General features: G+C 45.2%; 1 protein-coding gene across 1 annotated transcript in view; it reads left to right on the top strand.

Annotated features, from left to right (window-relative positions):
• Window positions 1-12081, top strand: part of MYRFL (myelin regulatory factor like) — a 167474-nt gene that overhangs the window by 105042 nt on the left and 50351 nt on the right. The window contains exon 13 of the mRNA XM_045288878.1: window positions 914-1023. Within this exon, the coding sequence (XP_045144813.1) occupies window positions 914-1023 (110 nt within the window). The remainder of the gene's footprint in view (window positions 1-913; window positions 1024-12081) is intronic.

Genomic DNA, 12081 nt, shown 5'->3' with positions numbered 1-12081 from the left:
CCCTCCACCTCTACCCCCACCTCTATGCCCTCCACCTCTACCCCCACCTCTATGCCGCCCACTCCATGCCCCCCCCTCTATGCCCTCCACCTCTACCCCCACCTCTATGCCCCCCACCTCTACCCCCACCTCTATGCCCTCCACCTCTACCCCCCACTCTATGCCCTCCGCCCCAAGCATTTCTGGACCACTATGAATATGCAGTTTCTTTTCACTGGACCTGGAAGGAGTGCTCCTGGGCAGATGGCAGCGGGAACTGTTAGGAGCAGCAGCGCTCCGAGCCCGGAGACAGACAGGGGGAAGTAGCTGGCTTTAGTCAGGCAAGGACTCGGCAACAGTCTAGAAATTCTCTGGAGAAAGTAGGCATGTGGAGGGCACACATCTCCTACAGCAAGGGAAAGGAACGCAGGGGAGGCCCCTACCTTCTTGGGGGTGGTGTCCGTTGCCTTCGAGTGGATTTCGACTCCTAGTGGCTGGTGTATGCAGAGAACTGTTTCAGATGGTTCTCCAGCCTGGGGGCCTTCAGACGCCACGACAGTCTCCTGAGATGGCTTTGGCTGGGCTCAAACCACCAACCTTTGCGCTAACCAAGAAGCACTTTGTTTATTTTGCACCACCCAGGGACCTGTGTGAGAAATTTGAACATATTTACTAGCCCCTTGGCTCAGAGTCTAAGAGAGAATTTGAGAAAAGACAACACAATTTTCATTTTATGCTGACTCTTGGCTCAAAATTTCTTCTTTACCTTAAAGGCATTGTAGATCACAGTAAAAGCTTAGAAAGATGAAGTGTCTGCTTTCGTTTATTTCCAAAGATGTCTTGAGAGGCTGTGGGATAGATTCTGAGACAGGCCTCGGTGGAATGCTTTTGGAAAGGCTTTTGGAACTAACCCGTTGGAGTGTTTCATCTGCAGGAATGATTGCCCAGGAGGTGCAGGAGATCCTGCCCGGAGCCGTGAGGGAGGTTGGGGAGGTCACCTGTGGAAATGGAGAGAAGCTGGAGAACTTCCTCCTGGTGGATAAGGTAATTACTGAATAAAGACCTGCTGCTTTAGCAACACCCCACAGACGACCCTGGGCTGAATCACCTGACTGAGAAGTGGAACATTACAAAGAATCCTTCACTGCTGTGTGGAGTAAATCGGTAACCGTGATCCCCTGCTGGTCATACAAAGAAAGCGGGTAAAGGAGTAAGAATATGCAAAAATACAAATTAGAGTTCACTGAGTTCTCGATGGAAGACAACTGACCCCGGAAAGCCCACTTAAGGTGAATAATGCCTTTAAAACCGGGACCAACATTCATGATAATGTTACAAAGTTCTGGTTAGACTTTTATCTTATTACTGAATTAAAACTTAAGAAAATGTAAGTGATCACATGTAATGCTATTTAAGTTGTAATTTAAAAAATGTAACACTTCTTAGAATAATTAAGGATTAAGTGGAGGATTTTTTTTTTAAAGCATAATTCTTTGACTAAATTGCATGCTTGACTTTCATTACACTAACTTATAGTGGGTCAGGGTTTTTTTCCCCTCTTAAAGATCTTCACGGGTCTCCTCATTTTTCCCAAGGGCCTTTCTGGTTCTTTGATATCAAATCTTTCTCTCTTTCGACAGAATATCATCATGTTCGTAGGTTTTTAAAATTTTTTTCCCCCCTTCACTCATGAATGTAACTAACCCTGCCAGTTCCTCACTTGCGGATGTTGTGTGTGTGATTTCACTTACTTCTACAATGACGTGAAACACTGCATCTTTTGCAATATGTGCAAATTCCCCTAGCAGCTGGTTTGCCTTACTTTACATTATAATACTTGATGCAGGGTGGAGAGACTAAGTGGCATGGTATTTTGTGCTACGTGGGAAGAGATGATAGAGGGGAGATGAAACTTCACCAGGGTTTTATTAAGAGGTGGATTGTGATCTGGAAAGATGGCGGTGAGGCCGTACTCCACATTTCATTCTTTTTAAAAAATTATTTTATTGGGGGCTCGTACAATTCTTATCACAATCCATCCATACATCCATTGTGTCAAGCACATATGCACATTTGTTGCCCTCATCATTCTCAAAACATTTGCCTTCTACTTTAGCCCTTAATATCAGTTGCTCACTTTCTCCCTCCCTCCATCCTCCACCTCCCATCTTGAACCCTTCATAATTCATAAATTATTATAGTTTTGTCATAAGTTACACTGTCTGACGTCTCCCTCCGCCCTCTTCTCTGCTGTCCATCCCCCAGGGAGGAGGCAATACTTAGATTCTTGTCATTGGTTCCCCCCTTCTACCCCACATTCCCTTCACTCTCCAGGCATCGCCCCTCTCACCACTGGTCCTGAAGGAGTCATCTATCCTGGATTCCCTGTGTTTCTAGTTGCTGTCTGTACCAATGTACATCCTCTGGTCTAGCCAGATTTGTAAGGTAGAATTGGGATCATGATAGTGGGGGGGAGGAAGCATTTAAGAACTAGAGGAAAGTTGTATGTTTCATCATTGCTACACTGCACCCTGACTGGCTCGTCTCCTCCCCACAACCCTACTCCACATTTCTAACCAGCTTCCTGTTGGTCAGTGATCCTTATCCTTGAAGAAACCAGACAGTGCGTTTCCATAGCAGGCCCCTCCCCAGCCTTTCAACAGACACTTAGAAGAACCGTGTCTCAAAGGCCTGCTCAGCCCTGTGCTGGAAGAGCTGGTGCCTCAAGCTGCGTCTCTTCCTTTTGCGTTTTAGAAATGCATCCTTGTTAGGAGAGCTGCTTTAGTTTCTCTCTTAGACCTAAGCTACCAGTTCACAAGTGAGGAATATCATTTGAGACTTTTTTTTAATGAAATGACTGAAGTTTTCCAATCATTCTCTTAAAAATACATCGAGCCTGTATTCAGAGTTACTCATATCTCGAAGTCATTCTCACACATTTGCTTTTTCGTACGTTTTCTGGGGTGAGGAGAAAGGAGTGGAGTCATAGCCATCAGCCTGCAGACTGCCAAAGTGGGGGCTTTGGGGCTCCTCCCATCTGGAAGACTGGCACTTCCAGTCCACTCAAAGGTGCCTTAAAAGAAGTGCCTGGGGATCTACTTCCCCAAAATGAGCCCCAGTAGACTCTACGGAGTATGTCCCACTCCAATGCAGACAGGGTCATTGTGACTTGCAGTGGACTTAAAGACCATGGTCAGCCACGGAGTCTCTTCCTAGTCTCCAGTCAGGTTGAATGACGATTGGATGATTCAAACAGTTGTTCCAAGACTTTACCCTCTTCTCTCAGGAAGCTGCAACCTAAGTTTATTTCAAGGAAGGTGAGCCCAGAGCTCTGGAAAAGGAGGGGATGGGATTCCTGTTCCAGCCAGCCAGGTCCTTGCATCACCTGAGGAGAAAGCCGGGCCAAGGCAGCTTCCAGCTTATAAATAAGTAAAACCGACTGCTGTCCAGAATGGGAAAGTTGCGATTCGTTTAGTAACAGTACCGTGTTGTGATAGGATCTACAGAGGCATCACCAAGGCACACTCATTGAAAAATGGGTAACAGCAAAGACAGGTGACCATCTCCTCACTCCGATGACACAGGAGAAGCTGGAATTCTTCTCTGACCTGTTTCTGATGATCAGCTTTCATTGCTGGTTTAACCCTCCACATCAGGGGATATACCTCCTCTAAATTATAAGTACCATATATACTCACGTGGAAGTGGAGTTTTTCAGCACATTTTTAATGCAGTTTTTGTGGTAAAACTAGGTGCCTCAGCTGATATTCGGGTTGTCTTATACTTGAGTATATATGGTATTCCACCAAGAATCTTCTTCATTCTTTCTCCTTAAGAACACAAGGAAGGAAAACCTCATGTTTTCCTTTCTTTCGTTTTTAAATAAACAAAATGTACATGAAATCTCTTGCAATGTGGTGGTTTTGATTACCAAGCCCAGCAATGCTGGGCTATCGGGACATTGGCTAGGACGTCCCGGTCATGTCTTTGGCATGAGAGATTTCCCGGCACGTTAGCAAACACTGCCTCTGCCCTCAAACCCCTCTCATGTCTTCACTCCACTTTCTGTGAATGCTGCTTGGAGTCCTTCAGAAAGCAGCACGAGCTTGCAGGAAGCGCATCGAACAACGCAGCCAGAGATGCCCTACCTGGGGGATTTGGTCAGACTACCCAACTTCTCCTGACTTCAATTGCTTCGGCGGTCAAAGGGGACTGAGTAGCTAGAACACTCCAAGTGAGAGTTTAGTTAGAAAAAAATAAGACTCCAACCCTTAAAGGGCCTTGTCTCTTCTTAAAATGAAGACCAACCTCACCTTCCGGGATTACATGTGACCCCTGAGATCATCGCCTTGCTTACTTCTCAGGAATGACAGTGGATATCAGCATTATACTATCATACTTAGGAAATTCTTAGGTGAGAATTTCTTACTTTGGGATATAGTGAAAACAAAGATTTTGGAAAATAAAGTAATATGTTTGTCAAGATAAAAGACTGTTTAAGGACAGCTAGTCCCACGCTCTCCTTCCATACATGAGGACACCCGACTCCCCAAGCCCAGACCAAACCTGAGTTCTAATCATCTCCTTAGGCTACGCTACTTCTTGTCCTTCACACTTGGGTCACAGCAGAAAAAAGTATTTCTATGAGTATGTTCATGAGTGTTTTCTCCTTTGACCTTTGAGGGCTCCCCGTGGGCGCGTGCTTCCTTGATTTTCTTTATTTTGGACGTGTCACAATGACATGTCACTGGTGGGCAGAGGGGTGGGCTTCATTTGGTGGTGATTGGCTTCAGGCTCGCTTTTCTGGAGTTGTCTGGATCTTGAATTCTGTCTCGTGATAACTTTCAAGGGGTGCTTTGGAGCGTTTGCTTCAATGGGACCAATTGAAAAGTAAATTGGTGAACAACAAGCAAAGAGCCCTGGTGGTGTAGTGGTTATGCATTGGGCTGCTAACCTCAAGGCCAGCAGTTCAAAACCACCAGCCACTCCACAGGAGAAAGATGGAGCCTTCTACAGTCTCAGATGGAACCTTACAGTCTCAGAAACTCACAGGGGCAGTTCTACCCTGTCCTTTATGGTCACTCTGAGTGGGCATCGACTCAGTGGCAGTGAGAACAATGACAGAAGTTTAGCTGGAGTTACTAGCAGTGATCACATGGAGACATGGCCTCTCCACAGTTTTTCTCCAGTCTGCTGCCATCCACGTATCCCTTTTGAAGAGAGAATTTTGCCTAAGGCTATAATTCAAACTAGAAACATTTGTAAAAATGTTGAAATTCTGTTCTCCATGAATGCTAGACCAGTTCCACACCTACTTTACAACTTTATGCCAAAATCTTAAAAAGAGTGGCTTTGTTTTTTTCAGGCTGCTCACACAATCAACCAAAATTTCAGATGACTGATTGCAGGGCCAGGGAATTATTCACGGTGGCTCTTCTTGCCAAAGTTTCTAGCTCCCACCAAATGGCCTTCCCCTCAAAGGGTCTGGTAAGAAGCGGGGGAAGATGCTGATAGGATTCACCTGTGAGTACTTGTGAACATGGGTCTCTGGAGCGCCACTCGGCGTATAAAATACGTAAGCCCTCTGAGAACCAGGAGGAGGGATCTTGTGACCACGGGGAGCTCTGAGTGGAAAGGGTCCTCTTGGTCTGAGCTCCCTGAGCAGGGAACCTCCTGGATCGGAAGACAGCTATGACGTCAGAGAAGTGGCAGCTGCCTCAGGAGCCAGAGCACGGACCAGAGGCATGGACTTCCACCCCCAGAGCAAGTAAAGCGAGTGCTTGTGTGCAGGAGCTTGCCTTGCAGGGAAGGTGGGCTGGCTGCCCCTCCGAAGTAGAGTGGGGTGCCTTTGGGGTGAGGCTTACATCGGAGTGATATGTCCCGTTGGGCATTTATTAGCAGACCCGAGAGAGTTTTGTAACATCTCCTGCTACACAACCTGAGAATTTCTCACTGGTATCACTTCTTAGTAACTCTTTGATAAACTCTTTTATCACGAATTTAGTCTGTGAGTTCTGTGTAGCCATTACAAGGGATATTGACTCCTAGAGAGGTAAAAGGAGACCATTCAGTCAGACTACACGCTAATGTTGGTGAAAGTCGGTGCAAATGATTTTTCTTTTGACTATCAATGGAAAGACGACCTTGCAAGATGAACTTCTCTTGTCTGGCACTTGCACTTCTCATAAGCGCCTCATGGCTCCCCTGGCCTCGTGCAGCATGCTCCCGCATGGGAGCTGGAGTCCGAGAGGGCAGGGCTGCTACGTGGAGGAGGGGTGCACTGTCGTCCCCTCTTGCAGAAGACCACTGAGCGATCTGCCTGTTGGTTTGCAACGTGATTCTTTTTGGCGTGATTATTTGGAAGAAGAAAGTTACCTTTCTTGAGAATTCTTATGATGTGTTCTTGGTAGAAGAAAAAAAAAGTCCTATCATCTTCCAGCGCCGTGGCCTGTCTATACTCCGAAGGAAGATGGGAAGCGGAGGAGCACAAAGTTGATTCTCGGGATGTGGACGTCAGACCGCCTCCCGCTCCAATGTCGCCACACTGCGCCATCCAGCTGTCCAGCCCACGGCACTCAGTCTCTCTGCTAGGTTTGAGAAGTCATTGAAATGGCACCAGAATCAGCAGACAACATGATTATGTCATTTATTAGGGAAACATCAGACTACAACTGGGGATGAAGATCGATGTGGAAGTAACAGGATCCAACTCAGGCGATATTCTTTGATCAGGACAGTTTCTAACCCAGACGGCTCTGAGCTGCTTCGCTTGGCCCTTCCTGCAGGTAGGCAGTCCTTCTCCGGGCTGTGGCAGCTAGCAGCTCTTTACACTTCTCTGCCACTAGGCTCTGTGATGATTGCCACTTTCGCTTGCTGTCTTGCACTGTCTTCAGTGTTACAGCTCTTTCTCACACCTGTGTCTCAGAGGTCTGAATGAAGTACACTGCTCTAGACTCTTCCTGATGGTAGTGAGTTTCATCCCCAGCCCGTTGGTCCTGATATTTAACTTCAAGGATGGCCTTCCTAGTCAAATTCTGGACTGACTAACCCCCTGGTAGGCCACAAATCACTCAATTTGCATAGTAAGCCACCAATTCCTAGAAAGCCATGTAATCCTACTGGGTGGTTTTATTTATTCAATTGCATAAGAAACCAACCAATCCCTTGCAAGGTTGTAGCCTAGCCAAATATTCTTAGTAGCATTGTAAACTCGGGGCCATAAAGGCTTTATATGTGAGATAAATTCATTGCATTGCATGTAAAGAGATACCTTAAATGAACTCATAAATGAGCCACATAAAGATAGAGCTTGTTTTCTGAATAACTGGTCCTTGGAAGCCGGCCTGCCTGCCTGCCTGTCCATGTGACTGCTTTCCTACCTCTTCTTATGATTGTGCTGTCAGCCACCCTGCTCCAATTCAGTCTGTGCCTACTTTTTTACCTGTCTGTTCTCTCCGTCCTTCACCATATGGAGTCAGGAATATTTATGTGAATAATCGAAAGATAAGGCTTAGCTCCTGTCTTCAAGTTGCTTACAATGTAAGAGCCTTGATAAGACCAAAGCAGAAGTGAGAAAGCGAAGACCCAGTGTGAGGGATTCTGTGGGACACATAAATAAAGCGCTGCATCAGTTCTGAGGGAGGGGGAAAGAGACTGTCTGGAGACTAGGCGAGGGTTCACGGGAAGGAGGGGGCCTTGAAAGGCAAGGGCAAGAAAGCACCGGGGCCTGAAACAGACGGGGAGGGAAGGAGGAAAGGCTCCAGAGACGTCTTTGAAGCCTTCCTTTCTCTCATCTATTGCCTCTAATTAGGCACCAAGTCCTATTTGCCTTACTTTGGCAATGCCTTTTATAGACTCCCCTCTTCTTCCCAGTGATTATAGCAACCTGGCATTATATCAATCTGATCACATCATTCCCCTTTTCTGCTTTTTTTTCTTCCCTCAAAACCATTTTATCCCCGCCACCCCACCCACTATCATGACCCCAATTCTATCTTACAAATCCGGCTAGACCAGAGCATGTACATGGGTGCAGATAAGAACTGGAAACACAGGGAATCCAGGAAAAGATAAACCCCTCAGGACCAATAATGAGAGTAGCAATATCAGGAGGGTACAGGGAAGGTGGGGTGGGGGGGGAGAAAGAGGGAACAAATCATAATGATTGACATATAACCCTTCCCTGGGAAACGGACAACAGAAAAGTGGGTGAAGGGAGACAGCGGTTGGTGTAAGACATGAAAATAAAAGTTTATAAATTATCAAGGGTTCACGAAGGAGGGAGGGTGGGGAAGGGGAAAAAGAGCTGATACCAAGGGCTTAAGTAGAAAGAAAGTTCTGAAAATGATGATGGCAACATATGTACAAATGTGCTTGATACAATGGATGTATATATGGGTTGGGATAAGAGCTGTAAGAGCTCCCAGTAAATTGAATTAAAAAACAAATGTTTCATTAGGAGTTAATACAGATATCACATCATTCCATTGTCCAATCACAACAAGCAGTATTGTACAATTGTGACCCCAATCAGTTTCCAAACATTATTTTCCTTCCTGCGCTCCTTGTCACCCCGCCACTGTACCACCCAGAAATCCTTATTCTACTTGCTCTCCCGATAGGTTCATCAATCCTAGGTTTCATTTACGGAAAACAGAAAAACATATAACAAAAATTCAAGAGGGACGCTTTATTGCCTCAGAATATTATAAATTTCACAATCAGGATCAAATCTTCTCTTTCTAACTCACTTTTTAACACTCACAGCCACCCAGCCCCTACTCCCAAAATACCTACCCTGCAATCAGACTGAACAACAATTTCCCATTCCCCGGAGGAGTGGGATCTTTCAGAGTGCTATGTGTGTGCACATGCTGTGTCCCTAACTTGGAAGCCTTTGCTACTTTCCACCTTTGAAAACTCCTGTCCTTTCAGAAGAAATGCCAACAGCAACGGCAACACCGAAAGCCTTTCCTTGAAGTGTTTAACCTCCTTTCCCAGGGTCTTCCTTTGGGCCATGACTGTAACTCAAGGCACCTCTTGCTTGTGAGCACCTACCCTTTTTTGCACCTGATCCAAGCCAATCACTTCCTGCTCGTGAAAGTTGGACACTGAATAAGGAAGACGGAAGAAGAATTGATGCATTTGAATTATGGTGCTGGTGAAGAATACTGAAAATACCATGAAGAACCAATAAATCTGTCTTGGAAGAAGTACAGCCAGAATGTCCCTTCGAGGCAAGGGTGGCGAGACCTAGCCTCATGTGCTTTGGACGTGTTGTCAGGAGAGGCCAGTCCCTGGAGAAGGACATTGTGCTCGGTAGAGTGGAGGGGCCGTGGAAAAGAGAAAGGCTCTCGAAGTGATGGACTGACACCGTGGCGGCAACAATGGGCTCAAAGATACAGACGATCGTGAGACTGGCACAGTTTGGGGCAGTGTTTTGTTCTGCTGCCTGCGCATAAGGTTATAGGCGTTGGAACTCAGGGGCACCTAACAAAAACAGTGCCTTTTTTGGCTGTGATCTTCATATGCTTGTCTGTCTGTCTGCCTATCAAGGGATATGCAGATCTCTCTCTATAATTTATATATTCTTGGACATGGAATAAGTATATATACACACATATGTGTGTGTTACGGATATAGATATAATAAGGATGGCTATCTATAGCTATATATTTACTTAGGAGCCCTGGTGGTGCTACAGGTAAGTGTTGGGCTGCTAACTGCAATGTCAGTGGTTCAAACACACCAGCTGCTCTGTGGGGAAAGTTGAGATTGTTTATTTACATAAAGATGTATGGCTTTGGAAACTCTTTATAGGTTCACTAGGGGTCAAAATTGACTTGATGGCAGTGGGTTGGATTTACATGTACTTATTCTTGTCTTTTCATATAAGTGAGATCATGCAATATTCAAACTTTTGTGTTAGACTTATTTCACTCAGCATACTATCTTCAAGGGGCATTCATGTTTTGGCATGTATACGGGACTTCACTGTTCTTTCTGGCTGAATAGTAATCCACTGGATGGATGTGCCACATTTTGATTATCTATTCATTCAATGATGGATATTTATTGAGGTTGTTTCCACCTCTTTGCTACTGTGACAAAGGCACACTGATTAGTTGAAAACAAATATACAAAATCTATAGTAATAACTTAAAATAATGACAATGACTTTCCATCTCAATGCCTTGTTGACTTTATTCCTCGTGCTAATTACTTCTGAAAACTCTATTATTTATTTGTAGATGATTTGTTACTGGTCGATATTCCCATTAGAAAATAGGAGGGCAGAGATCCTGTCTGCCTCATTTAATTGCTCTCCTCCTGCACTTAGGAAAGACACTTCACAAGCACTTGAGAGAGTGTTATTGGTTCTGTTAATTGACTGCATCTTGAGCATCTACATGTGCCAGGAGCCAAGTTGGCCTTGGGGAATTACAAGACACAGTCATTGCCCTCCAAAAGCTCATAGGTTACCCAGAAAAGGCAAGATGTCAAAGAATTACAGCACACACTGACCTGTGCTAGTTCAACTGGAAACTTGTCTCAGTGAAAGAACCCAAGCCTCCTCCACAGAAAACTGCACTGAAACAACAATGAAATAAGACTTCTAAGGCACATGAACAGAGTAACAATAAACCCCCTACATTTTAACAGTTTTCTGAAGTCTCTTATACAACATGCCGGGCAATGAGCCCAAGGGCCTTCTTGGCCATCCAGCTTAGTTCCTTTTGGTGAAGCTGGTCGAGGAGACGCTTTCTGCCCTCAGAGAACGGAGATCAACTGCCACCTGGCTGCTCCCGCCGCCACGGCCTTATTTATTGTCCGCAAGGAACGGAGGAGCTTGTAAACTGTCCAGCAGGGTCGGGGGGTGGGGGTGGGGGTTCCTCAGATGAGGACAGGACACGGAACAAACTTTTATATGTTCCTTGAGCCAATTCCCTCCCACCACAGTAAGGATCTAAAATGTGGTGGAAATCAATGTACTGTGTACTGATGATACTGTTCTAGTCGTGAGACCTCAGTTTTCCCAGCATGGAGAAAGGACGGAGACATCATCCCTTTCTGAAGTTATCATCCCCCAAATTGGCAGGTCCCATCTGTATTTTTCATTTTCCCAATCTCCCATCAACAACTCTTGAAATGTGGTCCATGGACTTTAATGTCCCATCTCTATCGACTTATGGCAACTGCAATGAAGATCAAATTTGTCCAGTGATTAATTTAAACCTGTAAGCTCGGTGAGGGTAACGGCAGTGTCTGCCTTGCTTATCACCATGCTTCTGGCATTTAGCCCAGTTCCGCACGGAAAGTACTTAATGAATACTTTTCTAGTGTGACGACAAAGAGGGCGCATAAAGCCAGTGCTGGCATTTGGTGGAGTCTCTGCCTTTGTCTTGTCAGGCCAATGTAAGAGAAAACTGTAGCAATGTACACAGACGTTAAGAAAAAAGCTAACAGCCTACAAAAATGTTTTTCCACCAAGAACCGTCATCACTACCATTATGGGAAATGCTCTAGAAAAGCTGTGCATGTAGACGGAGAAGCCATTCATAGTTGTCAGGAACACACACTTGTCTGTGATTGAAAGGGCTGTGTGACTACTTGGTTCCTGACAGCAGTTCTTTGAAAGTAAGTACAGTTTCCTTCCCCAGACAGACGGAGGAGGGAACCAGACTAGAGAAGTTTGCTCATTTAACGGAAATGGCCTAGTGATAATGGTAGACCTGGAATGCAATACTGTCTACCCCCAACGCCTTTTAAAAACTTTTTTTTAACTACTAGGCTCTCCTACTAGGAATCCTTAAATTTCTCCGAGATGGGTAATATCCTTTGAGCTTTTGAAGTCGAAGCTTTATAATCCCCGATTCAGTGGCAATTGGTCTACCTCCACTCATCCTTTTGAGTCTATCACTTGGAAAGGCTTTCTGTGGGTACATGGTTATGTGTTTGCAGTTCCATGAACTACGCTGGAACTGTTATCTCTAAATTTTTTTGAGAAACTTAATCTGCTAGGCAGAGTAGTGATTGGTCAGGGATAGGTTTCTTACCTTCTATGCAGGAGACCCAGGTTTTGTTCTTTCTTTTTAAAAAAAA

This window comes from Echinops telfairi, unplaced genomic scaffold (assembly GCF_000313985.2).
Source record: "Echinops telfairi isolate 266 unplaced genomic scaffold, ASM31398v2 ScPeMD7_2;HRSCAF=8, whole genome shotgun sequence".
NCBI classification, from domain to species: domain Eukaryota; kingdom Metazoa; phylum Chordata; class Mammalia; order Afrosoricida; family Tenrecidae; genus Echinops; species Echinops telfairi.
This window is presented reverse-complemented; position numbering and strand designations above follow the sequence as displayed.